Source organism: Pyrgilauda ruficollis, unplaced genomic scaffold, assembly GCF_017590135.1.
Source record: "Pyrgilauda ruficollis isolate IOZ18807 unplaced genomic scaffold, ASM1759013v1 scaffold111, whole genome shotgun sequence".
NCBI classification, from domain to species: Eukaryota; Metazoa; Chordata; class Aves; order Passeriformes; family Passeridae; genus Pyrgilauda; species Pyrgilauda ruficollis.
The window spans coordinates 1207239-1225913 of NW_024509322.1; the positions used below are offsets into that span (position 1 = coordinate 1207239).

The 18675-nt window shown below is 42.1% G+C and overlaps 1 protein-coding gene across 2 annotated transcripts in view; it reads right to left on the bottom strand.

Moving 5' to 3' along the window:
- Window positions 1–411: 411 nt before the first annotated feature.
- Window positions 412–18675, bottom strand: part of CHCHD3 (coiled-coil-helix-coiled-coil-helix domain containing 3) — a 128456-nt gene continuing 110192 nt past the window's right edge. For both annotated transcript variants that reach the window (XM_041477435.1, XM_041477426.1), the window contains exons 7-8: window positions 6461–6596; window positions 412–1097 (exon numbers count right to left, since the gene is read on the bottom strand). In XM_041477435.1, coding sequence (XP_041333369.1) covers window positions 1071–1097; window positions 6461–6596 — 163 coding nt within the window. In that variant the 3' untranslated portion in view covers window positions 412–1070. The remainder of the gene's footprint in view (window positions 1098–6460; window positions 6597–18675) is intronic.

Consider the following 18675-nt stretch of genomic DNA (forward strand, 5'->3'; position numbering starts at 1 on the left):
AGGGACCTTAAGACACTGTCATCCCAAGCCCCTGCCATGGGCAGGGACACCTTCCACTAGGCCAGGTTGCTCCAAGCCCCATCCACCCTGGCCTGGGACACTCCCAGGGATGGGGAACCCACACCCTCTCCAGGCAGCAAGAGCTTGTGCTGCTCCATTCACAAGCATTTCCCAAGGAGGGAAGTGGTGCTGGATAAATCACAACACTCCCATCACGTGGGATCCTTTTAGGTGGCTGTGATGGAAAACAGCTCAATCCGAGCCCCGTTCCTGACACCAGGGCTGGTTGTGCATGAAAGTCTGTGCTTGAAAGCTTCAGCAACAACATCTGCTGGCAAAGCGTGATTGACACAGCAGAGGGAACACCATCCACCCCCGAGGAGTGGGAAGGGAGACAGACTGCAGCATCAATCTTGTGCATAAAATAGATTTATTGTTGGTACAGAGTGAGGCATTTTCATCAGGACTTGATACGAGCGAGGAGCACAACAGAACCATCCCATGGAAACAAAGGCCATGGAGCACCCTAAGCCTTGGGTCACAAACATCATTCCAGCAGAAGGCCTGCAGAGAGAGACTTCATCGAGCCAGGCCATTTGGGAAATAAGTTAAAGCACAATTTACAATTCTACACTGAGAGGAGAACTCTGACACCGGGAGCGGGGGCTGCTCCCGAGGAACGGCCGCATCCCGGAGCAGCAAGGGTTACACCCCCTGCTCCTGACAGAGAGACGTTTCTGAGGAGATCCTACAGTGAAACAGCAGCATTTGAAGGATATTTCCCCTCTCTGAGGTCAGAGAAAGGCTCTTTTCTTTCCCTTCCTTCAATCACCAGTAAGTGGGCTTTGATGCGGCGGAGCAGCGTCCTCGGACGGGCGAGCTCTGATGGAACAAGATCCAGGTCTGGCTTTCCAAGTGCTCCCACTGATTGAGCCCTGAGGATGCTGCCCTTCAAATTCTCTCTATTGGGCTGCCCTGCAAATGGGCTGCTGGGTCGTTCTTGGGGAGAAAAAAAGAAGCTCTTCTGCTGAAATTAGTTGATGGTCTTGTGCTTGATTGGGACAATGCCTTTATCCTCCTCTCCCAAGCATTCTCTGCTGCAAAAACCATCAGAGGGGAGGGAAGAGACAGGGAGAAACACATATTTCAGTAACTCCAAGTTATTCTGAAGTTTGGCTTCAATTCCTTCCCAGGATGTGCAATTTTTTAAAATAAAAACGCAGAACAGAAATGTTGTTGATAAACACATCATGCCAGAGACAAGTCAGAGAAGCAGAATGAAACAGTTTGAGGACTCAACAAGGCAGAGGTTTGGAGGCCTGAAGAGTCTCACTAATGATCCATTTTCACCTCCCCTCGTGCTATCATGGCTTTAGTGCTGTGGCTATTAAAGGAAATTAAAATACCTGACCTTACAATAAGAAAAATCCAATTCCCAGCAATTAAACTCTTGAGGAAAAATATCCTGGAACCATCCAGCACTGAGTATCCCTTGCCTGGCTCCTTCCCGGGTGCTGAGTCAGAATCAAAACCCCAACAGTCTGAACATGTTGCACTCATCTTGGGCTTCATTACAGAACCACAGAGCATGGAATGGTTTGGCTTGGAAAGGACCTTAAAAATAATTTAATTCTTTTCACTGGACCAGGTTTCCTGTCCCTGGAAATGTTCCAGGTTGAACAGGGCTTGGAGCAGCCTGGGATAGTGGGAGGTGTCCCTGCCCACGGCAGGGTTTGAAATCAGATGATCTTTAAGGCCCCTTCCAATCCAAACCTTTCTTCTTGCCTACAAAACCCATCAAACTTGTAAGGACTAATTATGAGTCTCCTTGCAAGAAATGGTAGGAAAGGATTTGATAATTCTGAGCTTTATGTCAGGAACAACCCCAAATTTAAACCTTGAAATGCTCCAAACAACTGATTCAGGTGTCTGAGCAACACTACACAGCTTGGAAGTCTGGACTGCATTGGAAATTAGGGAAAATTAACAATAAAGGGAATTAAAACCATGTCAGGTTTGGCTTCAACCAAATTCTCAAATTATTCCTAAAAATAACCCAGTAAACTGTGATATTCCACCCAGTTCCTGCAAGGCTTAAGAGCTGCACTTAGACTGGATTTCAGGAAAAATGTCTTTCCCAAAAGTATTGTCCAGGCTGGCACAGCTGCCCAGGGGACAGGAGTGGAGTCCCCCTTCCTGGAGGGATTTAAAGCCCTTTAAATTGTGGATGTGGCACTTGGGGACATGGTCAGTGGTGGCCTTGGCAGTGCTGGGAATGCTTGGATTCCATGATCCTGGAGGTATTTTCCAACCATGACAATTCTGGCTTTAAAATTCCCCAAGGCATCCACACAAACAGGTGGTGCCTGTCCTCGTGCCCACAAAATCCTCCAGCATCCACAGAGGAGAAGAAGATGCTGATGGAATAAAAGGAGTCAGTTTTGTGCTCTTTGGGTGTATTTGCAAACAAAAATCTGGGGAAATTTCATCTGTTACCAAAACCTCCAATCCATGGCACCCCCATGGACAATTCTGGAAAGCTCAGAAGGCTCCTCTACCTGGAAAATTCCTTTTTGCACAAGATTTAGAGACTCACTCCAAGCTATCTCTAGGCTGAAAATTAACTTTATGTTGATTTAACACTGCACAAGTTAACAGAGGAAATTCCCAAGGGATCTGAGAAAAAATGGGCTGCTTTTGTTTACTGTCCTAAAGAAAGAAATTGCAGATATTTGTTCATCATATCCATATTTCTGCCCTTGAGAATTTCACAAAATTTCACCTTCAGATGAACGGGGGTGTTCCAAGCCTTACTTTGGTGTTATCTACATTTTGGGGTTTTTTAGTGTTTTTTCTTGCCTTTTTAAATTAATGCATTTAAAATATTTCCCGTTTTTTAAATTTATTTTTTTAACCTAACCCCACGGAGGGAAGCTGGTCCCTTTTTAAATTAATGCATTTTTTCCTTGCCTTTTAAAATTAATGCATTTAAATTTTTTTATTTATTTTTTTTTTACATAACCCCATGGAGGGAAGCTGGTCCATAACAAACTTCCTTCAGTGAGGGCAGTGTTAAATGATGAGGTCTTTTTGTTGCATTTCAATTCAGTGTTTCCAAATTCCATGTATTTTTCTCTTACACTAGAAATTGGTATCAAGTATCAAGTAAATTTTAGCCTCATCATCAAGTAAAAATACTGGAGGATGAGGCTAAAATCCTGGTTTTATTTTATTTAGGATGCCTAATTAAGGACCCACTTGATCCAACAAATTAAAATAGTGGTTACACTATTTATTTACACTTTATCCAAGGCTAAAGGACAACATTTTGTAGCCAGGCTGCCAGGCACCAGCAGCTGCTGATATTGTTATTTTAAGTACTCTTAAACCTCACCTGCCTGCAGAGACCTGAATCCTTCTGGAATTCAACGCTTTAACAGGAAATGATTGCACAGATTTGTTAAACCATGGACTAGTTGTGTTTTCGTGTAAGAATCAGAACTTCTTGTAGCCCAGGAGGGGGAAAAACTGAGAAAAACATCCCCAAAATGTGTATTTTAACAGTTATAGTCCATATCCATGGCTGGAAAACCAGGAAAAAGGATTAAAAAGCCATGGATGGTCTGGCTGGAGTTACTACAGCATAAATAAATGCCAGACACAATCCAAATATCTTCCCCTTAATGGCTCCATTAGGTTAAGTTTTCCTCTCCATTACTGGCATTATCATTATAATAACACGCAAACATTAATAACAGAGTTTAATTTATCTCCCCAGCTTCTCATGACTTTGGGAAGAGATTTCAAGGGAAGATACAACAACGTGTCAAACCCCTCTGAATTAACAACTCTCTGGGCTTTTCTAAAGAGGGGAGAAAAGGACAGATAGAGACATGAGATTACAGACAGCATGAGAAATAAGGAGCACACAGAAGAGAGGGGGAGATAATTATAAGCAAGATAGGAAAGAAAGAGGAGTCAATAAATTCAATTTATGAAAAGCACAGAGTGTGCTCAGCCCGAGCACAAGTGCCCAGACTCACCGCCAGGAAATCGGATTAGTTCACTTATTTGCTTTTCAATATCTTGCTCTATTCCCTCTAGCAAATTTTCCTCTTCCTTTGTTTCTTGTAGCCAGTGTCAGTTAACTTTTTCATTTCTGAATCTGCCATTTATCCCCCTCCTCTGGCTCCCAACCAAGCGCACAGAGAAGGTAATTTTGAAGCGATTTTATAGCAGCGTTTAGGAATTATTTCAAAGGAACTGTCTGGACATGTGGGCAAACAGTGAGTAAAAATAATTACAATTACAGCTGCAGCATGAGGAGGATGGGCTGGAGTTCATTATGAAAAACAATTGCTCCTGTTTGCAAATATTTCCATCATAAAAGGCTTCTCCTTCTCTGTTATCATGAGAGAAGCCTCTCTGAATTCTCATCTTGAAGCATGTGTGAAACAGAATAAGAAACATTTAGGAAACACTTTTAACTACTTGACAGGCTTGGATGAAGATCTTCAACCAAAAAAAAAAAAAAAAGGTGTTTAAAAGGGTTCAAAAACCTAATGCTCATATTTATGCAATTTGCTTTTCCTGCACCTTCTGAACATGAATTAATTCATCCCCATCAGAGTCTTCTGAAGAAATCCCTATCAGATACAAACTCGAGTTAGAGCTTAAACATGTTTAAGTAATTAATCCATTATTCTCTGGTTACTTTAAAAAATAATAAAAAAAATTAACACGCAGGAAATTAGTGCTGCAGATGCTGCAGGGTCATGGAGAAATCCATTACAGAACAAACCAAAACAGGGCTGCAAGTAACAGAACAAGAGGAAATGGCCTCAAGTTCCACCAGGGGAGGTTGAGGTTGGATATTGTGGAAGGTTTCTTCACTCAAGAGCTTGTTTAGCCAGGGCAGGGCTGGAGTTCCCATTCCTGGGGGGATTTTAAAGCCATGTGGATGTGGCACTTGGGGACAGGGTCAGTGGTGGCCTTGGCAGAGCTGAGGAACAACTGGACTGGATGGGCTTAAGAATCTTAATGATTCTGTGATTCTCATGTTATTCACTGCACTTTCCCTAAAAAAGGAGATTGGTGCATGCCAAAATGGGCAGGATGAGAAATCATGGAACTCACAGAAGGGTTTGGATAAGGAAGAACAAAATGGTGAAACAAAAGGAAACTCAGGCAATCCACACCCTCGAGGGGGGCAGCCCATGAAGTGTGTAACAGCTGAATTGTTTTCAGGTGCTTTATGAAGAGCCAAGAGGGGTTTCAGAAGGATTTGTGGGAATTTAACCAATTAACACTGTCTGTGTCCAGCAGAAATTCCTGCTGATAAAGAGCAAAACGTGTTTCATGGAATCATGGAATGATTTGGGTTGGAAGGGACCTTAAAGCCCATCCAGTCGCATGGGCAGGGACACCTTCCACCATCCCAGGGTGCTCCAAGCTGGCCTTGGACACTTCCAGGGATGGAGGAACAAATACCAATAAAGGATATAATAAAGGAATTGGATTGGAAGGGACAGGGAGCTCTCAGTGACTGAGGAATGACGAGCAGCGTTAATTCCAGCAGATCTTTGGGAATACCAGCTCGAGGCTGCAGCATTTTACAGCAAAAGGTCACGGAGAAGGATCAGAGGCAAAGTCTCAGGGATTTTCTGCCCAGGCAGAGTTAAGCCCAGGGAAGGTGATTACCATGATCAAACAGCAGCCGTGCTCGCCAGGTCTCCACTATCACATAAAGATGGGTGTCCTCACATGCTCAAATATTAACTCACAGATTTGGGCAGAAATAAAGATCAACAGACTGATTTAAGCACTTTTTACACATCCTGCGTGTGGGCTGTGAGCACATTTCCTGGTTTGTTTAAGAACACAATTGAGGTCAATATATGCATTTCTGCATTTGAAAGATGCAAGCTGATGAAAAAGAGTAAAACTGAGAAACAGTGGCTTCTTTTAATTTAATGATTTACCTATCACTGTAATTTTCCTTCATGCTGCACTAATATGCATAAAGATTTTAATTGGCAGTGGCATCCATACCTTGTAAAACTGGAAGAGAGGATGGCAAGAGCAGGTAAGGGGCAATTTTAGAGCCTTGCATAACACAAGACAGAAGAAATCAAAAATTCCAAGTGGTCACCAACGTAGTTTGAGACATCCATGAGTTTCTCATATTTATGGCAAAGACTACCAGGTATTTTAATCCCCTTGTTTTACTGCTAAAACTGTAGGTAACAGGAAACATCTACCAACAGCAAGAGCTGCTGTACTAAACAACAGCTTCCCGAGGGAAGAGATGGAAACCTGAGCATTTAAATCAACTCTGAGTGGTCTCCACAGAACTCAGGAACACAAGCACTGGGAAATGCTTAGGTATGGAGGAAAGACTAATTGGAAACTCCTCTGCTCATCATTCCATCATTTTTCAGTGAGAATAGGTGCAGCTCACCTGTTTGGCATGATTGACACAGTGCAGGTACTGGCTGGCCAGGGCAGAGCAGCTCAGGGTCTCCTGGGCGTGTTCCCGGTAGCACTGGAGGATTTTCTCCTGCAGCTCCCCACAGATGGGGTGGGACTCGTATCTCCTGTGGGAACAGAGAACAGCTTCAGGGTTTCCTTCTAAAAACATCTCAGGAAAGCCAAAAAACAACTTGTATTATTTTATTATTATTATTATTATTATTATTATTATTATTATTATTGAATCAGTTTGGGTTGGAAGGGACAAAGCACATCCAGTTCCACCCCCTGCCCGGATCAGGGTCACTTTCCAGGGTGCTCCAAGCCCTGTCCAACCTGGCCTTGAAAGAATTCTTCCCTGTGAGGGTGGTGAGGTCCTGGCACTGATTGCTCAGGGCTGCTGGGATAGTGGAAGGTGTCCCTGCCCATGGAAATGGGGTTGGAACTGGGTGATCCTCAAGATCCCTCCCAACCCAATCTGTGATTCTGATTCTCATTTTGCTGATTGGCCAAGGCAGATTTCCTCCATCAGGGAAATGAAACACAAAGCACAGACGCTGCTCCTCCAGGGAATTGATTTCTTGACAATCACTGAAGACGTGGTGCTAAAATAAAGAGACTGTTAAGTCACCTTGATTTTATGGCATGTACCTATATAAAACATCTCTTCCTCCTTTCATTCATTATCTGAATCTGTGAAATCTAAACCAGAATTTAAATGCATTCCCAGGTGCTTCCACACTTTATGATCTCCAGGTTCAAACTTCTGCAGACTCTTACGGAGGAGGATTTTCCCTTAATCCCCCCTCTGCTGAGATCAGCACGTGCTCCAAATGCATGTCAGGCATCAAAATGTGCAACCACAAACTGCTGCACATGGAGGGAGGATGGCAAGGTCTGGATTGGACAGGGAACACAGAAACAGCAGGGATGTTCTCTGTAGACTACTCCCAGCAGTGATGATTTAGGTCCAGCTAAACCAGAGCTCGATTAAAATGCCCCAATTCCTGGTGTGAATTGATAAATCAATACAAGAGAGCTTGAATTAACTAAAAAAACCCCACAGTAAACCTTGCTGTGCCTTTATTCACAAGTGATTTTAAAGTGAACTCATATACAGGTGAAGAGAGAAAGGAATGGGCTGCTCTAGCATCACTGCATAAATTCTGTCAATGTATTTAAAGCTATTTCAATGGGGGAACTCTCTAACCCATGATAAAGAGCTCTTGAATTGTGTATTTTTCCCCAGAGTCATGCCATCAGTGACCAAAATCCAGGTATTATTCCTTATTTGAATGTTCCAAAGGATTCTGTACATTACCAACCACATGGGAGCCCAGTGAAACACATCTGTCCCCCAGTGACTTGTTTTCACACTCTGACTTTTTCCCCCCCATTCAGGGGGATTTTTGAAAACCTGCTCTCAACTCTGTCCTCGAGAGAACACAGCCACTTCCTTGAAGCCAACCAAGTCCATTTCTTGGATTAATCTGAAGGTGAGCACTGTCTCTGTATTGATCAGCTGTGCTTGTTCCACTCCCCTAATGCTCTGTTGGCACTTTTGGGAAAGCACTAAATGAAATTACTGCCTGGAATTAGAGGGCCATAAACCACAGGCTGCAGGATCTCCTGTTGGGAAAGGAGGTTCCATTGTGCATTATGGGAACCCCTCTGAAGGGTTTCCCATTGATTTCTGGACTCACAGATGGATGGTCAGAAACAGCAGCAAGGAAACTTCTCCAAAGGGGAATGAAATATCTCCCTAACAGAGAACCTCCTGAAGCTTCTATGATTACATCAATTAATATTTAAATGGGATATTGGGAAGGAATTCCTGGCTGGGAAGGTGGGGAGGGACTGGGATACAATTCCCAGAGCAGCTGTGGCTGCTCCTGGATCCCTGGAAGTGCCCAAGGACAGGTTGGACAGGGCTTGGAGCACCCTGGGGTACTGGAGGGTGTCTCTGCCACGGCAGGGGGTGGATCTGCATGGGCTTTAAGGTCCCTTCCAACCCAAATCATTCACTGGTTCCATGAATAAAGGTCATTTTACAGAAGTATTTAAGGGTTTGTGGTGTTTGACTGAGGGAAAAGCTCGTGAGAAAAGGTAAATAGTGCAAACCCAGCAATTACATGTAATCTATTGGGAAAATGTGGAGGTTTTAAATGCCTGAGTGGATAAAGCAACCTTGTCTGGCCCCAGGCAGGGCCAGGAGATCCTCAGAGCAGGAGGTCCTGAACTATCCCATGTCCTGAGAGAGATCTGTATTTTGGGACATGCAGAAGGAGAAGTGTCACCAGAGTACCATGGAATGGTTTGGGTTGGAAGGGACCTGAAAACCCATCCAGTGCCACCCCTGTCTTGGACAGGGACATCTCCCACTGTCCCAGGCTGCTCCAAGCCCCAGTGTCCAACCCTGGAAACTTCCAGGGATCCAGGGGCAGCCACAGCTGCTCTGGGAAATCCATCCCAAGGCCTCCCCACCCTCCCAGCCAGGAATTCCTTCCCAATATCCCATCTAAATCTCCTCTCTTTCAGTTTCAATCTCTTGCCCCTTGTCCTCTCACGATCTGCCCCTGTAAAATAAGCAAGATTGTGTCCCACACCATATTTAATTAATTAATTAATTAATTGCTCAGGCATTTCACAACTAAACTGAAGGAAAACCACAAACCATGAGAGTGCAGCAGAAATGCCAGAGAATGCTGACAGATCTCCAGCTCCACTCAGTGCAACTCCAGAGCTCCTTAACAGAACCAACACACCCAAAATCTCCAATCTTGTGCTTTTCTCAGCACAAGTCAATATGAGCAGCAGCCACATGGCATGTGAGGAACGGAGTGGTTTTATTAAGTTTGCAATTCCTTGATCTGCTTTCCCTTCTCCAGCTGCTCCTGAAGCACCTCCCATGCCAGAATAATCTTTCAGTGCTGGAATAAACCTCTGAGGGAGCTGTGCACCCACCTTTTCCAGAGAGCTGATGCATCACAACCTCATAAAGGTAATAGGATGAAAACACAAAAGGAAACGAGAGAGAGAGACAGTCTTAAAAAGAAATATTCTATGCTAAAGCATGAAAAGAAAATTTAATGAAGGGAACTTTGTACTCATCTGGGCTCTCTCAAAGAGCATAGCTTATTGTGCTCCTGGGGGCTTGGGGAGAGGAGCCCCTTCATGGCATTCAAACAAAATGTCTACTAAAGAGGAAATTTGAAATCACCACGGTGAGCTTTGCGAGTTTCGTGCTAAAACTGACACTCTCACTGAAGGAATCTGAATGGCTGATGAGTTTCCAGCTGTGCAGGTATCTGGCATAATCCCCCCCAGATCAGGACTTCAAGCAATTGTCATAAAATATGGGGGGAAAAAAAAATAGCAACAAAAAAGCAGAGCGTGAGATAAAAATAGTGCCACGAGATGGGCAGGAGTACCCAGGGCTTAATTTAATTCCTCATTAAAGTGCTGACACCTATCAAAGGCAGCTGATTTTATTTGTGTAACCCTTGGCTACTTGTGAAGTACTGAATTAAACAGACCAGACTGATCCTCTGTGTCCAACCCGCAGCTCTTTAAGATCAAATCTTGCTGTGCCTCCTTCCCAGAGCAGCTCAGCACATCCAAACCACAAACTGGGGGTGGTTCCCAGCATGGGGCTGTGCTGGGGAAGTCCAGGGAAGTCTTCAGTTGAAAACAAAACCCTACAAATGAACGTGATCCCACTGAGCCCCAGAGCAGCAGCACAGGAGGGTGTTGGAGAGGATGTCTGACCTGTTTTATTTAGTCCTACTGATGGAGGAGAGGAGAAAGACCTGGCAGAATGCAAAATAAACAACAAAAAAAAGCGAAGTGTTTCTTTTCTCAGTGTTCTCAGAATAAACACAAGGATAAGGAAGAACAAATGATGTGAACAAATGGTGAAACAAAAGGAAACTCAGGCAATACACACCCTCGAGGGTGTAAAAGCTGAATTGTTTTCAGGTGCTTTATGAAGAGCCAAGAGGGGTTTCAGAAGGATTTGTGGGAATTTAATCAATTAACATTGTCTGTGTCCAGGAGAAATTCCTTCTGAGAAAGAGCAAAACGTGTCATGGAATCTAATCAATTAACATTGTCTGTGTCCAGGAGAAATTCCTTCTGAGAAAGAGCAAAACATGTGTCATGGAATCATGGAATGGTTTGGGTGGGAAGTGATCTTAAAGCCCACCCAGTGCCACTCCTGCCATGGGCAAGGACACCTTCCACCATCCCAGACTGCTCCAAGCCCTGTCCAACCCATCCTTGGACGTTTCCAGGGATCCAGGGGCAGCCACAGCTTCTCTGGGCAGTTTGGAAAGGGGATGAGTGAGGGGTAAAGTCACAAGTGCTTCAGAGAGAAGCCAGTAAGGAACTGGAAATAGCAGGAAAGCAGAAATGGGACAGGCAGGGCTGGGAAAGTGAAGATGTGTCATTTTCCTGGAGAACACTGGTGAGGAAACCAGCAGCAGGATGAAAGGGGATGATGTGAATTTGGGGTAGGAAAATCTACTTTCACCAGACACAGTCAGGGCAAGATTCTACTTATTTTGGACAGGAGCAAAAGAAAGTAAAATAAAGGTTGGTAGCCTGAGCAGAGATGGATTTAGCTGAGCAGATGGACAGGAAAGGCCACAGTGGAGGGATTCTACATATGGAGGCAGCAAGAGAAACGTGAGCCCAGCTCAGGAGAGACCCTGAGGGAAGGGCAGCTCAAAGCTGAAGCGTGGAGGACACCTCTAAAACAGCAGGAAGGCACTTGTGCCCTCCACCACCACCCAAAAAGGTGCTGGTGAGAGGATTCTTTTTTTTTTTAACATTACCTCATACAAAAAGCCTCTCCCAGCAGCATCGCTGCCGAGCGAATCCACAGGACGGGTTTGTAGCAGAGAAAATAATTGTAAAACAAAACCCAGTGAAAAAAAAAGACAAAAGGGCATATGGTAATGAAGGTCCTCGTTGCTGCACCATTATTTTTAGTTTTCCCATTAATTTACTCGTTATATTAAACTATTTTTAAAGATTTTCTTCGCACATGCAGTAGGTGATGACTCGAAGGCGCGTTACGGAACGTGTGAGGCACAAACCAAATGGTTCCGTTCTTCTCCCAGTGCTTTGGAAGGAATAACACAGAACTGATTGCTGAATATCTACAAATGCTGGTCCCTAATCAAGCTGTGCCCACACACAGCCCTCACAATCACTGCGTGGGAAGTGCTGCCAGCAAAAGATCAAGCACTGCAGAGTTGATTCTTGCTTTTATTTACACTCGGATGCGGAGTGTGACTTCTCCAAAAGGTGTAAAAGAAAGAATTTTCCTAATGAATCTCTGCTGAAATGCTGGAAGGGAACCACAGTGGTTTCTGCTCTGCAACTGAGAATGTAAAATCTACAGAGGAATACTAAATAAATGACTTAAAGATTGGAATACAGCTTACTCCACCTTTTGTGCTACTCATAATCACGTCCAGAGTTAATCTTCCCTGTTTTATTTTTATATCCTTTCTCCAAAAACCCCAGCAGCTCCAAAATCCCAGGCAAATGTTTGTCATCCTCTCATTTATTTCATCTCTTATCCAGCCTTCTCAAAAGCAAATAAAGATCCATTTCAAACATTCTGACATTTGGAATTGGGAAGGGAAGGGAAGGGAAGGGAAGGGAAGGGAAGGGAAGGGAAGGGAACTGGATGGGCTTTAAGGTCTCTACCAACCCAAACCATTCCAGGATTGAGCAATTCCACATTTGCAAATGGAAAGTTATGCACATCCTTAAAGCCTTTCTTGAGCAAGGACTGAGGAGGAAGACAACAGGATGAGGAAAAATCAGGAAAAATATCAGGAAAAATATCAGGAAAAATATCCTGGTTGTGAATCCTAATTTGTTGGATGAACTGGTTGCCAAGGTCAACCTTCAGGCCACCACATGAGGACCATATTTCTTCAGCCCAGAGAAGGACAACTGCAAGAGCTGGATCTCAATTACCAATGAATTACAGGATGAAATCATCAATGGATTACAGGACAGAGGCAGCCAGACAGGTTTCCTAGCAGTGAGTTTACAATGCAAAAAAATAATCCAATCCTTTCCCAAAGAAAAGCTGGGACTCACTGTCAGAGCATACTGGGGTTATCAAAAACACATTTAGGTTCAAAAAGAATTCTACAGGAAGGTGTGAGGTGCCCAGCAAGAGATTACAAGCAAGATCTGCCTCAGGAAAGCCCCACACCACCACCTGTTTGAAGGCAAAATGGTATCACTGAGCAATTCCCTCATTTTTACAGCATTCCCTAAAAATCCACTCCCAGCTCAGGAGACTCTGATCTGACCTGCTGTGGTTGCCTAAATTCCAAATATCTCAAGAAGCAAGCTATCAAATAAAGACAGGATTCCCATCCACCCTGACAGACAAAATGAGTTTAAATACTTTTATTTAAACTGATATGAACCGATCTGCATGATCCCAAACCACTATTTGTTTATGAAATTCCCCTCCCCTCCAAAAATAGAAGAAAAACCCTCTTCAAATCCAAAGCACACCACCATTAATGCACAAATGCACCTCTCCCACAGCTGGTTCCTGCAGCTGCAAAGGGAGCAGCGTGTTGGAATTACCCAAATTTAGGATGCACTTTTCTTTTTAGCTTAAGGGACAGTTTTTAGTGAATAGCAGGATACTAAAATAAACAATCACATGCATGGCAATGATACAAATTCCTTCTAACAGGGGCATGGATGCTGCTACAAAGTAGGAAAGAGAATTTAGCAACTGCAAGCTTTAATTAGAAGGAACTCAAGGAGGAGCAGTTTTATCTCTGCGGAATATTTTGTAGTACCTAAATGTTATATATAGAGAAATACTTCTTGGCCTTGCACAGATCAAACCCAGCTCCTAATCTTGAGAAGTTCAGAGCCAAAGAATGATCCCAGATGTAGCCAAGCCTGTCCCACCACTGTTGAGGACAAACTCCAAACTCTTCCCAGCTCCAGAGTCCCGTCAGCTCAGGGTGGATGGAGCCAACCCCTCCAATTCCAGGATTACACGATCAGCAAACCAACATTTGCATCCAAACCTCATCATGTCAACTCAGATCACAGACTATTTTTAGAGCTTGCATGTGGTATCACTTGAGCTCAGCCTTACTCACCCGAAAAAGAAATTATTTAATGAAGACTGGCAAGATTCCACTTGGCTGTTCAGGAGAACACCAGTCAAGGATCATCACTGCAAACAACACCATGTGCTAGAATTCCTTACTATTTACTCCTAATAAGGAATTTGGAGGGGGATTCTGAAGGTTTAGGGAAGCAAAGGAATCAAAGCTCTCCTCAGCTCCAGTTCCAGCTCGTGGAAAGGCAGATCCAGGCTCTGGGAGACTGAATTGATACTTTGCTGATATTTCTCATGGAAGTGGCTGATGCCAGCTGCAGGATTACTTGGATATATTAACAACCATTGCCTGATAGATTAAACATCGATATTTCTAATTGTTAAAGGAAGAAATAATTCTGCAGCAGTTTGAAACCTGCTTCTATATGAAGGTGGCACAAAAGACAGTTTCATCCACTTACATTATCTATTTTAATGCTATCCCTGTGACTGCATTAAATTTTCCACACTAACTTTACATCACTGTGTGTGTAAAGCACACAGACACACAAAAAAAATACAGACAGATCCAAATGAGCAGCATAAACCAAACTCAGGACAGCAAAGCACATTGTGGATTTATTACTGCCACTTATTTCCTAAGAGCTACAACTCACTGCACATCACCCCATCATCCCCAAACCCTGGTGATAAAATCTTCACTGAGCCTCACACTAAAAAACAACCACCCGAAACCAACTAGTTTTGCCTTTCTAAAGGTGCTAAATAATATGTTCTAACAAGCAGGCACTTTTTTCCTCTCTAGCAAAGGTCAACTACAGCACTCAACACAAAGCACCACAAGACACTAACTCGTGGCACATTATTATCCAAATATTACTCTCCAGAGCAATATATATTTAACTATTCTCTTCAGCTATAAAAGGCCCCAAACCCCTGTTAAGTGACCACAAAAATAAAAGATATTATGGGCAGAAGCAGCGTCCAGAAAAAGCAATCACCAGTTAAACACTTCAAGCCTCGCCGCTCGCGTGGGTGACGATTACTCGAGGGAACTGAAGGTTGTAATCTTAAGAGAAAGCAAAATAAATGCCAATTTTTCATTTGGCCATGAAGTTATTGAAGAAAACAGGCTTGGATTCACTCTGCTAAGCCACAAAGGCCACGTGTGATCCTACAAATCTTGGACTGGGATAAGGCCAAGCCAGTCTTTTCATAAAATAGAATCAGCTGGGCTGCAACAACAATCAAATGTCATCACCTCCAACAAAGAGCAATAATCCCACTGAGAGGGTGCTGAGAACCAGTGGCCACTGCACCTTGCTCTGATAGATCTTAGCCTTAAGAAAACTAGAGGATTTTTTCTCTTTTTTTAAATACATTTGTTATTGTGTTTTTCTACACAATGACTTTATTGATGTATTGTAGATGTTTTGGAGTTTTACTTTTTTTCAGTGTGGTTTGGATTGGTTTATGGTAGATGGTGGGGTTGTGTTTTTATTGTTGGGGTAGTTGGTTTTAGGTGTACTGTATGTTTTTTTAGGTGAAAGTAAAGTGAGGTTTGTATTTTGTTGTTAAAGGAACGGAGAAAAATGTATTGGTAATGTTAATGGGGTACATTATTTTGTTGTTCTGGATTCTAGTTTGTATTGGAGTTTAAACATGTTTGGTACAGTAGTGTTTAATGTGGAATTATTTCATTTAAGGTATGATAGTTCATAGTTAATCTCCATTTTTTAATAATAATAATAATTTAAATAATAAATTTATTTTTAATAATAAAAATAAAATAGTACTGTTTGGTACAGTACTGTTTGGTAGAGTAGTGTTTAATGGTGGAGTTATTTTATTTAAGGTATGATAGTTCATAGTTAATCTTTATTTTTAATAACAATAATTTTAATAAAAATTATTTTGATAACAAAAAAATAAAATTAATTTTAAATAAAAATAACAAAATAATAGTATTTTAATAAAAAGTATACAATGTGTTGTGGAAACATTAAGACAGAATGCCCTCAACACCCTTTATGGCACTCGAGTTACAGGACAGAGGCAGCCAGACAGGTTTCCTAGCAGTGAGTTTACAATGCAAAAAAATAATCCAATCCTTTCCCAAAGAAAAGCTGGGACTCACTGTCAGAGCATACTGGGGTTATCAAAAACACATTTAGGTTCAAAAAGAATTCTACAGGAAGGTGTGAGGTGCCCAGCAAGAGATTACAAGCAAGATCTGCCTCAGGAAAGCCCCACACCACCACCTGTTTGAAGGCAAAATGGTATCACTGAGCAATTCCCTCATTTTTACAGCATTCCCTAAAAATCCACTCCCAGCTCAGGAGACTCTGATCTGACCTGCTGTGGTTGCCTAAATTCCAAATATCTCAAGAAGCAAGCTATCAAATAAAGACAGGATTCCCATCCACCCTGACAGACAAAATGAGTTTGAATACTTTTATTTAAACTGATATGAACCGATCTGCATGATCCCAAACCACTATTTGTTTATGAAATTCCCCTCCCCTCCAAAAATAGAAGAAAAACCCTCTTCAAATCCAAAGCACACCACCATTAATGCACAAATGCACCTCTCCCACAGCTGGTTCCTGCAGCTGCAAAGGGAGCAGCGTGTTGGAATTACCCAAATTTAGGATGCACTTTTCTTTTTAGCTTAAGGGACAGTTTTTAGTGAATAGCAGGATACTAAAATAAACAATCACATGCATGGCAATGATACAAATTCCTTCTAACAGGGGCATGGATGCTGCTACAAAGTAGGAAAGAGAATTTAGCAACTGCAAGCTTTAATTAGAAGGAACTCAAGGAGGAGCAGTTTTATCTCTGCGGAATATTTTGTAGTACCTAAATGTTATATATAGAGAAATACTTCTTGGCCTTGCACAGATCAAACCCAGCTCCTAATCTTGAGAAGTTCAGAGCCAAAGAATGATCCCAGATGTAGCCAAGCCTGTCCCACCACTGTTGAGGACAAACTCCAAACTCTTCCCAGCTCCAGAGTCCCGTCAGCTCAGGGTGGATGGAGCCAACCCCTCCAATTCCAGGATTACACGATCAGCAAACCAACATTTGCATCCAAACCTCATCATGTCAACTCAGATCACAGACTATTTTTAGAGCTTGCATGTGGTATCACTTGAGCTCAGCCTTACTCACCCGAAAAAGAAATTATTTAATGAAGACTGGCAAGATTCCACTTGGCTGTTCAGGAGAACACCAGTCAAGGATCATCACTGCAAACAACACCATGTGCTAGAATTCCTTACTATTTACTCCTAATAAGGAATTTGGAGGGGGATTCTGAAGGTTTAGGGAAGCAAAGGAATCAAAGCTCTCCTCAGCTCCAGTTCCAGCTCGTGGAAAGGCAGATCCAGGCTCTGGGAGACTGAATTGATACTTTGCTGATATTTCTCATGGAAGTGGCTGATGCCAGCTGCAGGATTACTTGGATATATTAACAACCATTGCCTGATAGATTAAACATCGATATTTCTAATTGTTAAAGGAAGAAATAATTCTGCAGCAGTTTGAAACCTGCTTCTATATGAAGGTGGCACAAAAGACAGTTTCATCCACTTACATTATCTATTTTAATGCTATCCCTGTGACTGCATTAAATTTTCCACACTAACTTTACATCACTGTGTGTGTAAAGCACACAGACACACAAAAAAAATACAGACAGATCCAAATGAGCAGCATAAACCAAACTCAGGACAGCAAAGCACATTGTGGATTTATTACTGCCACTTATTTCCTAAGAGCTACAACTCACTGCACATCACCCCATCATCCCCAAACCCTGGTGATAAAATCTTCACTGAGCCTCACACTAAAAAACAACCACCCGAAACCAACTAGTTTTGCCTTTCTAAAGGTGCTAAATAATATGTTCTAACAAGCAGGCACTTTTTTCCTCTCTAGCAAAGGTCAACTACAGCACTCAACACAAAGCACCACAAGACACTAACTCGTGGCACATTATTATCCAAATATTACTCTCCAGAGCAATATATATTTAACTATTCTCTTCAGCTATAAAAGGCCCCAAACCCCTGTTAAGTGACCACAAAAATAAAAGATATTATGGGCAGAAGCAGCGTCCAGAAAAAGCAATCACCAGTTAAACACTTCAAGCCTCGCCGCTCGCGTGGGTGACGATTACTCGAGGGAACTGAAGGTTGTAATCTTAAGAGAAAGCAAAATAAATGCCAATTTTTCATTTGGCCATGAAGTTATTGAAGAAAACAGGCTTGGATTCACTCTGCTAAGCCACAAAGGCCACGTGTGATCCTACAAATCTTGGACTGGGATAAGGCCAAGCCAGTCTTTTCATAAAATAGAATCAGCTGGGCTGCAACAACAATCAAATGTCATCACCTCCAACAAAGAGCAATAATCCCACTGAGAGGGTGCTGAGAACCAGTGGCCACTGCACCTTGCTCTGATAGATCTTAGCCTTAAGAAAACTAGAGGATTTTTTCTCTTTTTTTAAATACATTTGTTATTGTGTTTTTCTACACAATGACTTTATTGATGTATTGTAGATGTTTTGGAGTTTTACTTTTTTTTAGTGTGGTTTGGATTGGTTTATGGTAGATGGTGGGGTTGTGTTTTTATTTTTGGGGTAGTTGGTTTTAGGTGTACTGTATGTTTTTTTAGGTGAAAGTAAAGTGAGGTTTGTATTTTGTTGTTAAAGGAACGGAGAAAAATGTATTGGTAATGTTAATGGGGTACATTATTTTGTTGTTCTGGATTCTAGTTTGTATTGGAGTTTAAACATGTTTGGTACAGTAGTGTTTAATGTGGAATTATTTCATTTAAGGTATGATAGTTCATAGTTAATCTCCATTTTTTAATAATAATAATAATTTAAATAATAAATTTATTTTTAATAATAAAAATAAAATAGTACTGTTTGGTACAGTACTGTTTGGTAGAGTAGTGTTTAATGGTGGAGTTATTTTATTTAAGGTATGATAGTACATAGTTAATCTTTATTTTTAATAACAATAATTTTAATAAAAATTATTTTGATAACAAAATAATAAAAATAATTAAAAAAA